Source organism: Python bivittatus, unplaced genomic scaffold (assembly GCF_059951505.1).
Source record: "Python bivittatus isolate LINGU-HERP-01145 unplaced genomic scaffold, Pbiv_v1 ctg000530_np1212, whole genome shotgun sequence".
Classification (NCBI taxonomy): Eukaryota; Metazoa; Chordata; class Lepidosauria; order Squamata; family Pythonidae; genus Python; species Python bivittatus.
This window is the reverse complement of record NW_028277085.1, coordinates 9,182,853-9,201,755: the sequence shown is the minus strand read 5'-3', so window position 1 is coordinate 9,201,755 and position 18,903 is coordinate 9,182,853. Positions and strand designations below refer to the sequence as shown.

Genomic DNA, 18,903 nt, shown 5'->3' with positions numbered 1-18,903 from the left:
CAGTACTCTTCTAATTTCAAGCTCTGATCTGCAGTTGATAGATACAATTAAAGTCTCTTAATCGTCAATAACCACGATGTCTGAAAAATATTGTCCACATCTCAGATGTTTTTTTTTTTTTTTTTTTGAAGAGTTTACACTTTCACAAAGAAAGAACCATTTGGAGAGGAAATCAAGATATTAAAACAGAGTGCACCAAAAGTACCACAAAATCCATAAAGGTACCATACAATTCTTGATAAATCAAACCTTGCAGCTTAGATTTGATCCAGAGTTTCTGGTGATGTGCAGTGACACTGGAACTTAAACTGGAGCTCTTTGGTGACGTTGCTGGAAAACTTCTATTTGGTCTTTCAACTTCCTGTGTCTTTTTCAATCCACTACAAGGAACACTTCTGATCTCATTAGCAAAAGGCAACTGTAATTGACTTTGGGCAACAGTCTTCACAAAGTTAGAAGAGGTCTGGCAGTTCCATTTGCCTGAATAGTTCTTAGCAGCAGTATAATTTTCATCATCAGTAAATCCAGAATTGATATAACCTCCACAATGTTGGGAGATGGAAGCAAAACAAACGACGCCAGAAACTGGAACATCGCAGCAACCCCCAGCAATTTCTGGAAGCCCACCTTTTCGTTTGTTATACTTACCCACAAATGCACCAAATTCAATAGCATTTTCTCCTTCAGCAGCCTTCGGGACCAGAATGTCTTCATCCTTTGTGGTGCTTTCTGACGGGTTTTTACAAATGGGTTGAGAAGGAGTGCTCACAAAAAATTTAGCTGACAAAGATGTTAGATATGGTAGACTGTTTAAAGAACTGCCACCCTTTTTACCTTTATTACTGCATTTGGATACTTGTATACCCTGTACTCTTTGACGAAGTTCTGTGGGAGAAAGGGCTTTTGGAAGTAAGGCACCACCTGAGGAACCTGCCTCGGGAAAGCTGAATTCATCCCCCTTGGGGAAACCAGTCATCTTATGTCCTGGATCGTTTTCTTCTTGCATAGATATGTTGCACAGTACAGCATTATTACTTTCAAGGCCTCCTTGGGGGAAAGAAGAACCAAACACATTGCCAATACTGTGTTTCCTCCACATGGAAGATCGTAAGGGAACATCATCAATAAGGTTCTGGGCCAAGTGTTTTGAAATACTCAGTTCCCGTGTGATTTCATTGTGGACCTTGCTTGCTTCTGATGCTTTCTGCGCAGTTAGAGTTTTCAAAGTATCCACCGTGAGAGCAGAAAGGTCCTGCAAGTGGCCAATTTGTGTATCTAGAGACTGCAATGAGCGTTTGATGTAGTTGACTCTGTCACCAACCTCCTTGATCTGGATGCACATCTGCTCAACACTGGAGAAAAATAATGACGGAGAGAAGATTTAAAGCATGTTTTCATAATATGCCAGAAATTTACAAGCTGTAAACTAAAGGACTTTAGTTCTGCTACAAAAGAAGAAACCAACCTATGAGCATAAAGCTGCTTTCCACAGAGAAGATATCTGATACATTTCTACTTGAAACTTTACTCTGGACTTGTCTCCTCCTAAATTAATGCCATCTGAAGAGGACTTTGTTACCGTGTCATGTACAAATGGCCTGGTAAATCAGTTTTCCATTTGTGGTGTTTTTCAAAAACAAAGACAAGCTCAGAAAAATGAATGAATGAATGAATGAATGAATGAATGAATGAATGGTGGAAGATCCTCTTAGGATAAGCAGTGCTTACTCTTGCACTTTTTAAAAAAGTATTTTGTGACTGAAAAATGTACCTTCTCCATTAATTAAAAAGCATTATCATCTCATTAGAAAATATTGCTTATTTATCCCCCTGGTTTTAATTGATATGGACGCACATTTACTTAAATATTTTCAGGTAAAATAATCAGGTAACAGATGTTACGGCAGGATGTAAGCTGACTGTACCAGAAGAGACAGAAAAATCATCTGACCAGAGATAGATTATACCTGTGTTTTTTAGATTCATTCAGATGCTCTGATGCAGTAATTCCGCAGAGATGAAAAGGGCTCCAATGCATACCTCCATATCTTCTACTTGTAAAAGCTTTCCTATTTAATCCACTACTTACAGAGTGACTAACTCTCTAAAATCAAAGTATCAATTTATCTTCCACTATACAGGTAGTCTTCGCTTAATGACAGTTTTATTAGCAACCATTCAAAGTTATGATGGCGCTAAAAAAGTGACTTACGACCAGTGCCCAAAGTTACGACCATCACAGTGCCCCCGTGGTCACGTGATTGTGATCCAGGCACTTGGCAACCAGCTCAAACTTACAACAGTTGCAGTGTCCCAGGGTCACGTGATCCACCATTTGTGACCTTCCCAGCTGGCTTCCAGCAAGCAAAATCAATGGGGAATCACATGATTCACTTAACGACCACGTGATTCACTTAACCATGGTGAGTCACCTAATGACCATGCAAAAAAGGTCATAAATTCAGATCCAGTCACATGATTATTTGCTTAATGACTGCATTGCTTAGCGACCTAAATTCCAGTCCCAATTGGGGTCATTAAGCAAAGACTACCTGTAGGTGTTTAATAATACACATGATCATGACCCAGCTGTTCTGAGGAAGTCATTTTGTTATTATCTAGTATATATTCAAAATCTCCACTATCTGAATTATGACCTCATAAGTTTTGTCCACACCATATACCAAAATACATTTAGGCTCTCCCCCTCTGTAGCCATTTCAGTTTTCACCCCCTCACAGCCACAAATGAATGCTATGAATCTGAAAAATTTAGAGGGTTTAGACAACTAAAATGCTTTAATGTTTGAGGCAACTGCATTATTGGTCAATACTGACTATAATAATATTAAATATATTGCTATTCAAATAACTGAAAATGGAGCAAGAGTTAATTTAGAGGGTTTTAATTGAATAGTTCTCCCCAAAAGGTGTCCTTTTTAAAGATGTCTGAATGGAATGCAAAAGAAAGGTTTAATTATTCGCCTGTTAGTTCCCACCGTTCAGATGTGACTCTAATTCTCTCTTCACTCCGAGAATGGAATTTATCATCTTTTTCATTGAAATACATTTCAACACACAACTCTTCAAAATCATGAAGCTTCTTTTGATCTTCTTCTGTTAGAAATAGTTCTACAGAACAGAAAAGATGGTTGGTTTTAGAAATTCTACCAATGGTCTGTCATACTAAAGAAGACAAGGAAAAATGCAGGTATCAGTGCAAAAGGAAATGTTGCCATTTCTCTAGGACCTTTGGAGTCTATAGATTCCAAGATGAGATGAGATGAGATGAATCCAGTATTATACAGGCACATTAAAAAGGAAAAGGAGAAACTTCCCTCAATAAACATAACAGGAAGAGGATGTCAGACTCTTGATATTCAAATGGCACCCCGCTACTTACAAAAACAAAATTTGTTTCTTGATTCTTCTTTAAGATCATCACAGATATATTGCTTCCCTCTTTCTACAGTCAGCAAGAACATTTTTTTCACATATATATTATTGTGTGTGATTTTTAACAAAATCTCCATCCCCAAAGGAAAAAAAAAGATGGTGAGAATAAGCAGTAATCCCATGTTTAAGCTGTATTGATTACTGGCTTGCCCACACATATTCCAAAGGGACCTGCTGAAGGCAATATCCAAGTGTGGATTGGGAGGCTGGGACAGAATTCCTGTGTAATACAGGATCTTCTTCAAGGAGGCATACTGCCAGTGCATAAGCAACTGGGGAATGTACCCCACAATAACTTTGAGTTCACAGATCAGAAGTCACATCTGTCATCCTCCAGACAGCACAAACTGTGTCTGGCCCAATGCATCTTTGAAATCAACACCCCCCTGGCTCTCGATGGCCCTATTCTCACCAAGGAGACCAACTACTTTAGACTGTAAATAAAACTCACCTGATTTAATTAATAAACATCCTCTAATAAAAAGCTGCCACTAAAAGGGCTAGCTGAGGGATCTTCTCCTTGCCATTTTAGTGTTCTACATTGATGGATTTTTCTTCATAGGAAAATATTCCCATGTGACCAGTTTCTGATGTAGTAAACGAAACAACTAACTAATTCGCAACTTAAAGAAGTTTCATGTGCTGTTTTAAGGAACTTGCTTTGACTTTTTGAGGGGATTAGGAGGAACTCCCTCCCCCTTTCAGTTCTTTACAGATGTCACTTGCAATGGTGTATTTTTTTAAAAAATGTTTAGGATGCTGTTTGAGGCTACACCTCAAAAGCACTCAGTCTGAGTCAAAGGAAGCAGCGGTTTAAGTATTTTAATTCCCCAAACTAGCTGAAACACTTGCTCTTCCAACTCCCATTCACTGGAGTGAGTCTTTCAAGTGTCTTTTAAAGATATGCAGCTACATTTTTAATGTAAAGAAAAAATAACACTGTATGTTCTGTAGGTACTTACTTGGTCCATCTGAAGTTTTATCTTTCTTTCTTCGTTTGCATATGCAGTAGCACAAAGAAGCCACATGACTAAGAATTATAAGGGGAGGAGGTAGGATGGGTTTCTCATGATAGGCCATAACAAAATGATAACGCTGATATTTCCACACAATATTCGAAATAGCTTTCACTTGTAAATACACATTGCTAAAAAAAAAAGAACAAAAAGAGATAAGTGTTTTAGTACAAAAAATATCCTACAAACTCATTAACAGTTATCTTGGCTTCCAATCTATATGACACTTTCTTACGTTTCCTTTTCTTCCCTCCCCTCCTTCATCCCCCCTTTTTTCCTTTCTGTTTTTCTTGATTTTTCTGTATTTTAACTTTTGTGGAAAACTTAATAAAAATTTAAAAAAAAAGATAACGGAAACAGTCCTTCAAAATCTGTAGCTACAAGACTTCTACTATGGTTGTAGAATCACCAAGTTAATTTCTAAACATCAGTTTAATAATCAAATTGTCATGTGAAGTTCATACATACTTGAAAAAGGCGATGAGAAGGTTGACCATAATGATGTACTGCACAAAAAGGTATACTGACTGAAGAAACGGTGTTAGCCATGATCCTGTCACACAGAGCTGCGCAAATTCCGAAGCATTTGCACATACTATGCAGTTTAAAAAGAATAAAAAATATTGATAAGATACCGCAGATACAAATGCGATACAAAGTCTGTTACAACATTAATCTGTTTTTTTAAATCAGAAATTTTGAAATATTTCATTTAAAAATATCCTTCGTTAAACATGTCAAGGTTTATACAATCCCTTAAAATATTACTATCAAATGTCAGATCAAAGCTGTGTTTTTCTTATAAATAAACAAATGAAATCATAATTACCTACCATCAATTTCATATGCATACACTTCACCGAATATCATCCAGTAAGGCTGAAATACAATATCTTTTGCTAGAACCCATGACGGTTCTTCATCAGGATAAAGTATTGCCTTCCTAGGTACTCCAAAACTGAGTAGGACCAGTGCCATTATCACTACAATATAAAACATGTTCGCCACCTGTTAAAACAGAGCAAGAGTCAAGGGAATTGAAATAATTATTAGAAGCTACAACAGCCTTTCTTGACTCGGGAATGTTCAGGATATGGACTTCAATTCCCAGCTAGTATAGCCATTGCCAGGAATTCTAAGCATGAAGTCTACACATCTGGAGGATACAAAGATTAGGGGAAGACTATCTTAGGGAAATACAGTGGTACCTCGGTTCACAAACGCTTCTGTTCACGAACAATTCGGTTCACGAACAGCTCCGGCTGCAAAATTTTGCCTCTGTTCGCGAACTCCACATCGGGTGATGAACAGGATCCACAGCCATTTTCCCTCCTGTGACACGTGGTCGTGGCTTCCTGTAGGGAGGGGGACTCTCCCTCCAAGCAGTAACCGCCTCCCCACCCGCCTTCTTGTCCTCCACGCCAGAAGTCGCGTCGAGCAAGGTTAGCTTTCTCTCTCTTCGTACTGTACTTTGTGTCATATTTTTGCAGTTTAAAAAAACAACAACATATGGTTCAGAACGGATTAACCGTAATTACATTGAACCTTATGGGGAAATTTGATTCGGGATGCGATCAAAAATCGGCTCACGACCAAATTCGGAGGGGTCAGAACGGATTAACCGTATTTACATTGAACCTTATGGGAAAATTTGATTTGGCTCACGACCAATTTGGTTCGCAACCAGAGTTGCGGAATGAATTAAAGTCGTGAACCGAGGTACCACTGTATAGTCCTTAACTCCATACTCATTTTATTGAGTTTATTCAAGCCACATATGAACATTTGCTACCTTCAGTCCCTCAAGACGTAGGAACCTAAAGTAGCAACTGAGCACAAGGAATAACAGCTAAGGTTTTCTAACCACTATGGAAGGATTTGTCTTCATGGACTTTGTATTCTACAGAAAGGCAGGATTTAGGTCAAACAACAAATCAAACAAATATCAAACAATTCCAACAATTCTATGATAGGCAATAAGATCTCTGTGGACTCCAGAATCTGTTTAAACAGAAATGACATGGAAGATATCTATTATTTATCTATCTAGCAATCAAATGTATACCCTTGGATTCAAAACTCTCAGCAGTTTTTAAACCAAACACTATTAAGTGGGTTCTCATCTTCATGTCTTGGGTACACATATCTAATGAATAATGGAGTGAACAGAACTCAAACTTCCAAATTTAGTGAATGTTCACCTTTAGCAGGCTAGAAGTGCAACAATATCCTTATGCAAATAATACATAAACCGGAAAGGAGTGGAACCTATGAACCCTGATCCTCTTGGGACCACTCAGAGCTTTGGAAACTGCTCTTACATTCCCCCTCGAAGTTATCACCAAAGTATAACTGAAGCTAATGTTACTTTTTCAGAGTGAAAATTATTACAACTAAGGGGGAATACTTGGACTAAAATTGGTAGCAGCTGTCCTGGCTTCATCTGTTATTTCTGCACATCAATTCTGATACATGCATACCCTTTTATGTACAAATCCATGTGATTTAAATGCAGAAAACCAGAATGTGCCACACATGTGGACTAAATGCCTGTGTAAATTGCACGTGCCGCAAATACAATATGGGGAATGAGCAAGCATTAAAATTTGCTCATTCAAGTTCACAGACTTTTTCATTCCATGTCATGTTGCATATAATAAGATAAAACACAGATGGCATATAGGTTTGCTCATACCCACAGATACATTCATAATACCCCTCCAATACGGAGAATTAGCTGCCAAAGTTTACTTAGGTATCAATCTTTATTTATTGAAAGTAAAGTAAAATGAAATTTATTTGCATTAAAAATTCAAGGAACAAAACACACACCACACTGTTATTTTTTTTTAAATCTTACCATTTTCCCAATCATCATGACATAAGGTCCAGCATGTTGATTTACAGCCAGAAAATCCAGTAATCTCACATACCAAAAGATTATATTCAGGCAGTAAGTTAGTCTTCCAGCAACGAAAACATAATTTACTTTGTAAGTATCTTCATTGAAGTTCCCTTTTGCTCCAAATCTTAGTACAAAACCAATGAAGAAAGTGATAATGGCTATTGTATCACTGATGTTGAAGTAATCATTGAACCACACTTTAACCTTCTGACTAATCTTCCCAGCCTCTGACATAAAGATCTGTATTAAAAATAACAAGAAATTGGGCACGGTCAACTTAGTTTCATGTCAAGGTCATTAAGGGCCTGATTAAATGGCCATTACATATGCACCACAGCAATTCCTGTTGAATGCCAGAAAGCAGAAACCAAACAATCATGGCTTGTAGTGGTTTTACAAACTAGGGTTATAAGGCAGCAGTTTTTCAACTGGGAGTCTTATTATTGTTGTTACTGTTGTATTGTAATCCCACCTTTCATATATTTTGGCCAACTCAGGGCAATGAACATAGTTAATACTCCTGCCTCCTACTTTCCCCACAACAACAACCCTGTGAGGTGGGTTGGGCTGAGAGAGAAGGACTGGCCCAAAGTCACCCAGGTGGCTTTCATGCCTAAGCCAGGACTAGAATTCACCATCTCTTGGTTTCTAGGCCAGCACCTTCACCACTATACCAAACTGCTCCCCCGGGGGGCCCTAGGATATTTCAAGGAGGCCACAGGTGAAAAACATGTAACGGGGAGGCCACGGCAAGTGCCAAGTGGGCCACAGAGAAGCAAAGTATATTATACTGCAAATATTGTCTTGTTGATGCCAGAAAATGCACCTGTTACCGTCCCATGTCCATATCTGGTAATGGGACCTGGACAGGGGGTCCGCAGGAGAAAAACAAGGTCAGAAGGGGGCCACAAGTGACAAAAGGTTGAGAAACACTGTTATAAGGCACACAGGTTTGTATTTGCCCTGGTTTCAGCTGGCCAACATTTAATACAAAGCCATGGTTATGGCTAACAAGGGAAAAGGAGAGGCATGGCATTTAAAGAAAATGAAGGAGGGCTACGAGCTCTGGTTTTCCTAAATCCTGTCCATGTTGGAGGCAATTAATAAATAGCACAAAATAGATATAAAGCATGAAATTGTCTAAGGGGGCAGCATATGAATCCCGCAATAAATAAAACTAAGCAAATAATAAAATCCACTGCCCTAATGTTAACATTGAACAGACTATAGATTACCAATGAGATACATTATTTGCATCTTATGAATAGGCCAGTTCAGACAAACTTTGCAGTATAAAGGGACAAAAGATTATGGTGGAACAAGCCCCATCTTTCTTGCCCAGTCCAGCAATGTAGCGTGGTCATTTCTGGACCTATAAGATGTTTGTAACTTCTACATCAGGCTTTGCGTATACATGTGTAGATAAATCACACGGATGATCCCCAAATTATACGATGGAGCCTTGAAAGTACAGCTTAAAGACACTTAGGCTTTTTAGCTCCACAGACCCTACGCAAACTTTATACACGGGCCCAGATGCCTGTCCAGCTTTGAGTAATTTATTCTGGGCTGGCAAAGTACAACTTGTGCATACCCTCTTCATACAACAAATTCTTTTCCACTGATTTTTGGATGAATTATTTGGAACCCTCTTCAGTAGAACAAAGAGCACAATCAGGGTTAAGGCAGACAATACCTCACGGATTTTCTCAACTGCCAGGGTGAAGATGTAAGCAATGACAATCCATTCCTGAACTGAAGGCAACTCTTCCATTTTCACGAGAACCACAAAGGTATACAGCATCAGGAAACCTATATACGCCAACTACAAAAACAAGTCAAACGTTAAATACCTATCTGGATAAGTAAAAAGATTCCAAGAAAAAAAAGTAGTTCCTTTATCACAACTAAAACCAACTCACCGTGTTAAACCAGAATTTCACTATTGGTGCATGATAAAAAGCATAAAACTTTCGTGTAATGGGAAGCCTCTTGGGTTTTATTATACTCTCCATATCATGCTTTCCATCAGAATTATCCAAGACCCTTACTTCTTTAAACACTTCCTAAGATTAAAGCAATATGTTTAAATGACCTGCATTGGAAAAGGCATGTATTCTTGTTATTAAAAGTACCAGATTGGATCCAGACCTAGTCACAGTCACTGACGTAGCAGCAACATAGTTCACTCATAGAGTAAAGGTCCCAATTCAATTCCCAGGATTTCTAAGCAGGACTGAAGAAACTTCTACTGAAGCTCCTGAGAACTGCTGTCAGTCAGTATCAGCAATACTCAGCTCAACAGATCAATGGTCCATCCTGGTCTATAGCAAGTTCCTAACTTGTTTCATTGACTTTAACAGGGCCAAGGATAACTAGCTCTGGATCCATTTAATGGATGTGAAGAGTTACCATTGGTATTTCTTCTGCTATGTTCTGAAAATTGTTTTCACTATCCTCCATGGTCATCTGATGTGCATCTTGGGACTGAGGAATATGAGACATTTCTGCCTTGGTTTTGTATTCCAGCATTAGTATAGTAGGGGGAAGAAGGATGCTCAATATCACCTGTAAGATGTAACATCAAACAATTTAAAGAATTATTTCCACACAGTAGTGCTTAAAAACACAACAGAAGGGGAAAAAAAAAAAATAGAACACCCAGCATACAGATTCCTCCTTCCTCTCCCCACCCTTATTCCAGCAAAATCTGTCAGGTAGCAAGTAAAAGATGTAGAAGAATGCTTCTATTGAGGAGCTACAAATAAACACAGACAATTCCATAATACTCCTGGGAGGTTGGGGGGGGGGAATACTAACAATTTCTAAATCATTATCCAACCAGATGGGTTTTTACTAATTTCCATCCTTCGTCGCATTTTTTCCCACAATATTGCATCCTGCCTTCTGCAGCCCATGCACAGATTTAACTAACTCACTCTTCCCAAGGCCATTTAAAAAATGAAGCCCAGCCACTTCTAATGAGCAAAATGATTCTCTGCTGATGAGCAAAGCAAGTGAGAGGCCACAAACCAAACCCAAGACAGACAACAACACGTCCTGTTTTAAAATGATACTTCAGGATGTTCTATAAAAGCCCTGCAGGTTTTACAGAAGTTTCTTATTTCGTTCTAACACAGTGGGGCAAATTTTCAGCATGGTGCCTGGAAAGAAATGGAGTGCCTGCTGTTAATCTAGTCTATATGACTTATTTGTCTTGCACCATTCTGAAAACTTAGCCCATTTGCACCCTGAGGAAGCTCTCACTTGCTCACTTCATGCTACTGAAATGAAGCATACATATGAAGACTTTCTACATCACGTTTTACTTTACTACCTGTAGGAAGCTTAATTACATTTCAGTTTTGCACAGGGGTTGAGTCTGTTAATGGGTCACCACTAAATTTTTAGTAGTATATTAGTTCTCATGATGAACTAGAGATCCATCTCCATTTAAGAGCTACTTGCCTGGATTCTGCCTTCTACATTTCTGTACCTTTTTCAAAAAAGATAATAAAGCATCAAAAGAAAAGTTACTGTGCATTCCAACACCAGCTCTAGCTTTGATTTTACACATCCCTAAATAAAAATGACACGGACAAAGACTACAGAACTACACGATTGAACTTGTTTCCTTTTTCATTTAAGTGCCATTACAATAATCCTAAAAGAACCCACTGAAAACAAAAATGTGCATACCTTGTACCATGAATTCTTCCTCATGTTCAGCCGTCCCATCCACATGTCAGATAATAACATCTGGGTACAAGTGTGTGCTACAAAAGGACGAAGGCGTGAAGACACGGCTAGTTTAAGGCAGGTGGCATTACTCCAGTTTTTTAGCTCATAAGTTAGCAATTTCATTGCCATCGTTTCATCTTGTCGAAAAGACTGCTCTAATAATTCCACTGCCAGCTCCCCAAACTCGCTGAGGAAAGGGATAAAAAGAACAAGACATACCTAGCTGAAGGTGCATATGAACAATAGGTACACAAACATCTTCACTAGTAATATGGAATGAGTGTGACATGCCTAGATGGACAGGATGTACCTATTTTAAAATTCTATACATTTAAGAGAGAGAAAGATAAGAAAATGAATTGAAAGGTTTTTTTTTTATAAAATAAAATAAAAGGTGGAACCCATTGGGTTCTTTTAACTTAATTCCAAGTACTTTTCTTCCTAAGGAGAAACTAGAAAGACTCCGAAAAATGCTTCATTTATCTTTATTCGCAACGTTCCTGGATCTTTTGCTGAATTTCAGAAAACAATATCTCACCAAACCAAATTAGAGATGCTAACACAAATGGTACTGGCTATCGTGAAGGAAATAAAAGGAAATATACAGTATTAGAATGAAATGTACAGTTGATTCTAACTGTGGGACTGTTGCTGTTTTACAAACTACAGTTTTGTTGAACAATAGTTTATGAAGTAACATAATTTTCCATCTATAAGACGCCCCCATGTATAAGATGACCCCCACTTTTCCAACCCAAAATTAAGAAATCAATATTTTAAAGATAAAGCAGAACACATTTTTATTTAGTAATTAGGTAACATTTACACGATACAGTCAGTGGGAGGAGGTCCAAACTGTCTCTCTGCAGCTCTATTTCCATGCTCTTTTGCATAACTGATTACATTCAATCACGAGTGAAACTGCCAATAGCTTGTCTCTGCAAACAGACTTCCTCCAATTGGTTTGTTCAGCATCAGCTGATGCCAGTTACATAAGGCTCGTGATTGGAGGAAGTCTGTTTGCAGAGGCAGTATGGGCAGTTTCACTCGTGATTGAAGGCTCGTGATTGGAGGAAGCCTGTTTGCAGAGACAAAGTATGGGGAGTTTCGCAACTGCGCGGTCCTCTCCTCGGCTTACTTCCTTGCATAAGACGCCTTTCAATGTTTAGTGTAATGATTTTAGAAAAAAGTATCGTCTTATAGACGGAAAAATACGGTATCTAAGAAGGTGAAATGCTCACTTGGAGTATTGTTTTAGTTCTTCTGAGGTATCATCCACCAGGTCATTTTGTTTAGATTCATAGGCCATGGAACGATAAAGCTTGCAGGCCACTAAAGCTTTTGCCATGGACTCTTCACCATGCTGCCAGAAAAAGAGAGCCATTTTTTGTCTCTTCATCAGCACTGCCCAAAGTAACAACTCATTAAGAGGATACGGAAAGCGCCTGGTTTCTGGATCATCGATATCCACAATGTCATCTTTGGTTTTTTTCTTTTTTCCTTCATCTGTGGCAGTATCGGCCTTTCAAAAGAAAAAACACGGACTCTGATTTAAGAGCTCACCATTTATTTATTTAAAAGGTTTTTTTAGCTGCATTCTAGGGCAAACTTTCCAAGACAGCATCCAACACAACTTAAAATGAGAAAAAGTAACAATACAGCTAGCGTGGCTTCTAGAATTCTTCCCAACCCTTTAACATCAGTTCAGATTATGGGAGGACAGTACGGGGGTGTAGAATGGAACACTTGGCAACGTTCCAAGTCACTACTGCATTCAAAGACTGCATTGGGGAAATTTTGGGGGAATTTTTTTCTCTGCCCTCTCTACCAAATATGGCTATTTTTTAACCAGACTTTCTTTGGCTAGCTCTCCCCACCACAAACAAATCTGGCTCTATTCTGTTCAGTTTTTGGAGAATTATCATGTTGATGGACAGGCAGGCCAAGTCCCAACCTTTCCATAATTTCTTTTCAACAATCCATTGGGTTAGGGGGAAAAAAAAAAAAGAACACTCACATGAATTATTTAAATACCAAGATACTAAACCCTATATAAATGTGTTCAAGAAATATCACAAAGATGCCCAATAATCTTCACGAATGTACTTATAAAGACAGTGTCGTTGAAACCAGTTTATATTTTTTTCACTATTTATTACAGGTAGAATTTTCTACCTCAGTTATTGGCACATCAAGATATCAACCCTGCAACAATTGATTAGTAAGTAACAGAGAAAAGGGCCTGGATTTCACAGCAGGACACAGTATAGAAATCCTTTAAACAAATAGCATGGGAAGGAAGTATAAAATAATCAAGGCAGACATACCAGAATGAGAAAAAAACCAGCAAGATAATTTTCTTCTGTAATAGAATTTGACAACTTATTACTACTAAGTGCCTTAGGGAATAAACTGCCTTGCAAACTAGACAGCTACAACAACAACAAAAAACAACTCTTAGATACAGAGCTTTCTGCTGTTTTTGAGATCAAATTTCTCACCCTTTGCACATATCGCAAAAGGAACGGCTATTGTCTGAATTGTCTTTTATCTCTTGTGTTACTCATTGCGCAATTTTAATGATGTTTATTGGACTCCCTAAGAATGTTTTAAAAAGGTTATTTGTAAGGATTTATTGGGATAATGGTAGTTGGAACATAGCACAGAACACCTACAAAAAATGTGATCCCTACTTCAGCATTGCTTTCCCTAAGCCTAGAGAACCTCAGCTAAAAGTATGAGCTATTTATTAACTTATTTATTTATCATATATATAGCCGCCCGTCTCACACAAAGTGACTCTGGGCGGCGTACAACAATTAAAAAGAATAAATACATAAAAACAATTACAAATAAAAAACTATAAAAGCACACAGGACAGGAGGGGATAAAATTAATAAGGGGGCCATGGCAAAATCTCCCCAGTCCCCTGGGATCCCCAGGCCTGATCACATAGCCAGGTCTTGAGGGACTTGCGGAATGTTAAGAGGGATGGAGCTAATCTCACTTCCGGGGGGAGGAGATTCCACAAGGCGGGTGCACAGCAGAGAACACCCGCCTCCTGGGTCCTGCCAAATGTAATTCTCTGGCAGACGGGACCCGCAGCCTGCCTTCTCTGCCAGACCTGATGGGACGGGCAGATGTAATTGGGGAGAGGTGGTCCCTCAGGTAACCTGGCCCCGTTATGTTAGCCACATAAAGGGACATTAAATTCTATGATATGGACTTGTCCTGTTTTAATTTGATATCCATCAGATATCAGATATCGGGATTCAAAGATAATTACAATTTATGGATGTGGATGTATATATCCCAAATTTGGAATTTATCACTATGAAATCTTATAGATTTCTCAAGTACCAAAGTACGACACTCTTCAATGTCAAAAAGACAGAACTAGCCAAGATTTACAATCCTGGATTAGAGATATGTGTTCACTTTCTGTTTATGAGCTCTTTCCCAACATACAGTAATGGAAAAACTGATGAATATTAATTTGTGTTATCAAGGTTTCATAATTTGTTTCTCTTTTTTTCTTTTTTGTATATTGAAACAACAAATAAAATAGTTTACAAGAAGCACGATACATTATTTATACAGCATTAACTATTGCATACCTTTGGTTTGTAAGGCTGTGCAGTTTTGATGAAGTGATTGTGCCGCATTTTTTCTTTCTTATCCACCCTGTTCCCAAAAGGTTCATGGCTTTTACGCAACTGAGGGGTGCTGCCTGAAGTATTTCGCCCGGAGCGCTACGCACACACACATATATATTTTTAAAAAGTTAAAAACAAATGAAAAAGATGGTTATTTCAAATACGTTGCCAGACTTGCATGAAATAATAGAAACCATTACCTAAATTATAAAACCCAGATGGGTTTTAAATAACTCAGGTGATACAGCCTGATACCACAGAGGTGAGAGAATGTGGAAATCACGTATTAATTGCAAGTCAGTTATGAACTCACTGGAAGGAAACTTCTCATCCAGTCTGCCTACAAAGCTGGGATAAAACTGGTCTATCTTAAAAGGCTATTGAAGATTCCCTTAGAAAATGCATGTGAAATGCTCTGGACATAATCTAAGCATCCGGAGGGAGGCAACTTACCAGGAACATATCACTTCTGTTCTGAAAGAATTTCACTGGCTGCTAGAGTTCTACTGGATGCTTGTAATGTCGTGCAGAGCTTTATACAGCTTAGCCTTGAATATCTGAAAGAGTGCCTTCTCCCTGATGTGCCTGCACATCAACTAAAATCTGATGGGGATGGCCAACTGAGGGTGCCACGTTTGCCTAGGATTAAAGACTCAATTGGAGCATCTGCACAAGATCTTAACTGACAGGCAGATACACAAGGGAGAAGGCTGATTTGTAAGAAGCCAACTCTACTTATACATTTGAATGCATTTTCATTTTTCCCACTAAAAAAAAAAATCATGTACCCGATTGCTGCCACTGAGACTGTTGTATATCACTCGGAAGCGTTTTCTTGTGTACGTGCACCGATAGGTTCCTCCCATTAAGTATTCAACAACAAGTCCAACGTCAATCAAAGTGAGCTTGTATCCTGGAGGAAGATTTCCCTACAGACAAAGCAATGAGAATTTGGAACTAAGATTCAAAATGTTCTGCCATCCCTGTACAACAAGCTATCTGAAAAAAAGTACCTGCTAAATAAAACATCCTCCCTATCCTTGATTAACTTCCTTCCCCCAGATATTTTGGAACTGCAACTCCCACAATCTTGCTAGAAATAAAATTATACTAAACTGGGAGAGGAGGGACTAATATGGTTTATGAAATTCTAAAGAGCTTGAAGACATTTTATTAATTGAAATATTTACCTGTTTGACATCTCGGACAAGGTGAAACAATGCTGGGTTTGTTGGGCCTTGTTTCTTGATGAAGAAAGAGAGAATGAAGACTTTTAGATTTTAGGCAAGCAATAAAACAGGAGAAGAATGACTAAATGCCAATTGTTTTTTATTTTTAACTAGCAAAATACTATATTGTTGCAATATTCATAACTAAAATTGAAGCACTTTAAGCCATTATAAAATAGTTTTGTCCAAGAAAAGTTTTTACTCAGCAGAAGGAAAAAAAATACAAATTGATACAGAGGAGCAAAACCTCTGTTCTGCTGTTGGATTCTATTCCATCAAAGAAGGAATACAACAAAAGGAGAACAATCCTCTATTAAAACTGTCTTAACAAATAATTATTGGCCAAATTAGTATTTCCCCTGGAATGCAAGTTTTGTTTGGTCCTCCAGATGAAAAGTGCAAATCTAGTTCCACGGCAGAGATTTTAAAAACAATGCATGGATATTTTGCAAATGGTCATCAACTTACAGTGTTGTAAAGTTCTTCCAGTCTGGGAATTGTCAGAAATTTGTGCATGCTTACTCCATTTTCAATAAGCAGTTTCACAAAGGCAACTCTGTCCATCACAAGGGCATCTAACATAGCCTGCTCTAAAGAGCCAACCTGAAGAAATTTTAAGATGACAATGCTTAAATTAAAATTAAAGAATATATAAATACAAAAATTGATACAATATGGCCCAAATATTACAGTACTGTGCAAACAAGGGTTTATTTTAAAAGACAATTCCTATTTTGCAAATACTGATAAACCAAGAATCTGCTTTGCTCATTCTGGTTGTCAGCAATCTTATTTATGTTGTCTCTAGTCCAACTGCCAACTTTACTCACCAGCCACTGTTGTCCATAAACAAAAACATGATTTTTGGCAATATCAACTCGATCCCAAGCTAGTGTAAGGATAAGCTGATCAAATGCAGAAGCATTTGTGCCTAAAAACAAATGTAAACAAAAAACAGTTTTGAAATTTAATCTGCTTGCCACAAAAGCCCTATTCCAAAAGTATCCAGATCCAATACAAATGCATATTAAAAACCAACTGATTTCAAGATTTTGCTTAAGAGAAGTTACACATGTGGATTAGAGGAAAGTCTTTGAAGCTGAGAAAGATGTATTAAATGTATATGCTCCTATTTTAAAGAGCTACAGAATAAAGTGCTCCTGAAACTAACAGATTAGTTATTTTTTTTTTTTGTATGACCATCCCCATCAATATGCTGGAGGGTACCATAGAAAAAAAAGGACAAGCTTATTCAAAATTAAACCAAGAATTATCCAGCCTTCAGACAGTTTTGTATAATTGTCACACCATTATAAGAGATGATGTAATCAGGATCCCAAAGACTCAATCGAATAAACAGCAAAAAAATGCAGGTTTTTTTCTAAAGGGGATTCCCAAAACAGTTGCTACTCAGAAAACAAGACAGCCAAGAAAAAAAGGGGTGGATGCCCCTCCCTAGTCCCACCAAGAAGTAGTGTGGAACCATCTTAAGTTCAAAAATATACAATGTAACTTTAAAGAAAAGCGTACCTTTTAGTAGGGCTGTAAGGATTGCAACATCAATATCCTGATGCTCATCAGACCCAATATGGAACACTGTGATCTATTTTGAAAATTAGATTAAGAAAAAAAGCAAGTTTTCAGTGTCTTTTTAGATTAATTGTTCATCAACCAACTGTGGTGTATGGAATTCTAAATTCACACAATTGCAGAACAAAGTAAGTGAACCAATGTTAACATATAATGCAATGTTATAAAATAATTCAAATACTACCACTGAAAGACAAGCAAATTCAAATTAAGGAGCATAGGAAATGGAATGTTGCCCCCCAGTAGAAAACATAACAATATTTGCTAAGCTTTCTTTAAATTAAGCCCAATATATCTCTTTTCCTTTTCACACAATGCAAACTCCATCTCATGTACTCAGGCTACATCATGATAAATTCAAATGCGAATCCTAACTTCAGTAATATTTACAAGTAGACAAATTTATGTGGATTTATTAATACATATTTTAATTCTTCACAGATTGAAATATTTATTAAACCAATCCTTGTGACCTTTTACACAGTATAGTGAATTACTTACCAGTTCCCGTTTTTTCATGCATTCCAGGAGTGTCTGAAATAAATGAACTGCTTCACTCTGGCCAAAATTAAATGTCTTTTTGATTGTTGAAATGATTTCTGGTTCAGCTCCATCAGGGATACTTCTGAGGTTAAATAAAGAAATCAGAAAGCCTGCATAATTATCATAATTACAGTATGTTTTTTAAGTCCAAAGCCACAGGAGGAGAAAGTCGTGACCATTAGAGAACCAGCTTCTAATAAAATGTTTCTCAGGCAACTGCACTTAAGTTAAGACCCAATTGTAGAAGAACTGCTCTCATCCCATGGAGATACTATAGCTCAGTGGTCGAGCATACATAGTTTTGCACAGAGAAAGTCAACCTGGAGTTGAACAGATCTCAGATGGCAAGGTTGAAATGGATTCTAGTCCACAGCTCTGGACAGCATCTGAAAAAGATTGAACAAGAGGGACAAACGACCCAATCTGTTGAAGATCAGCTTCACTGTAGGTGGCTGATGCTTAAAAAGGCTTACCCGCCCTCTTCTGTCTGCTTATAGACATAAGCCAGAATATCCGCAGCTCTGCCAGTCCCCTCGCAGACCACCACTGGCACAGGAGGGCTTTCCTGAAGATATTCCAAAACAGTAAGGACAACATTGGGACCACCTTCAAAGATAAGTGCCACCACAGGAACACCTTGTCCAATTCCTAGGCAAAGAGGTTTTAAAGAAAATATCAAAATGCTTTATTCATGTATATACTTGGAACTTTTTAAAAATTAAGTATTAAAGTTCAAATTTTACAATAAAAAAAGCAGAATGTGCACCC

The 18,903-nt window shown here is 37.9% G+C and overlaps 1 protein-coding gene across 2 annotated transcripts in view; it reads right to left on the bottom strand.

Annotated features, from left to right (window-relative positions):
- TRPM7 (transient receptor potential cation channel subfamily M member 7) overlaps positions 1-18,903 on the bottom strand; it is a 56,788-nt gene that overhangs the window by 11,397 nt on the left and 26,488 nt on the right. The window contains exons 8-26 of one of the 2 annotated variants that reach the window (XM_088148592.1): positions 18,609-18,783; positions 18,094-18,217; positions 17,533-17,605; positions 16,833-16,933; positions 16,471-16,605; positions 15,964-16,017; positions 15,562-15,702; positions 14,735-14,869; positions 12,359-12,639; positions 11,076-11,304; positions 9,789-9,944; positions 9,299-9,442; positions 9,073-9,201; positions 7,332-7,616; positions 5,305-5,479; positions 4,940-5,066; positions 4,418-4,602; positions 2,999-3,131; positions 649-1,352 (exon numbers count right to left, since the gene is read on the bottom strand). In XM_088148592.1, the coding sequence (XP_088004718.1) occupies positions 649-1,352; positions 2,999-3,131; positions 4,418-4,602; positions 4,940-5,066; positions 5,305-5,479; positions 7,332-7,616; positions 9,073-9,201; positions 9,299-9,442; positions 9,789-9,944; positions 11,076-11,304; positions 12,359-12,639; positions 14,735-14,869; positions 15,562-15,702; positions 15,964-16,017; positions 16,471-16,605; positions 16,833-16,933; positions 17,533-17,605; positions 18,094-18,217; positions 18,609-18,783 (3,486 nt within the window). The remainder of the gene's footprint in view (positions 1-648; positions 1,353-2,998; positions 3,132-4,417; positions 4,603-4,939; positions 5,067-5,304; positions 5,480-7,331; positions 7,617-9,072; positions 9,202-9,298; positions 9,443-9,788; positions 9,945-11,075; positions 11,305-12,358; positions 12,640-14,734; positions 14,870-15,561; positions 15,703-15,963; positions 16,018-16,470; positions 16,606-16,832; positions 16,934-17,532; positions 17,606-18,093; positions 18,218-18,608; positions 18,784-18,903) is intronic. The other variant, XM_088148593.1, reaches the window with a different exon arrangement.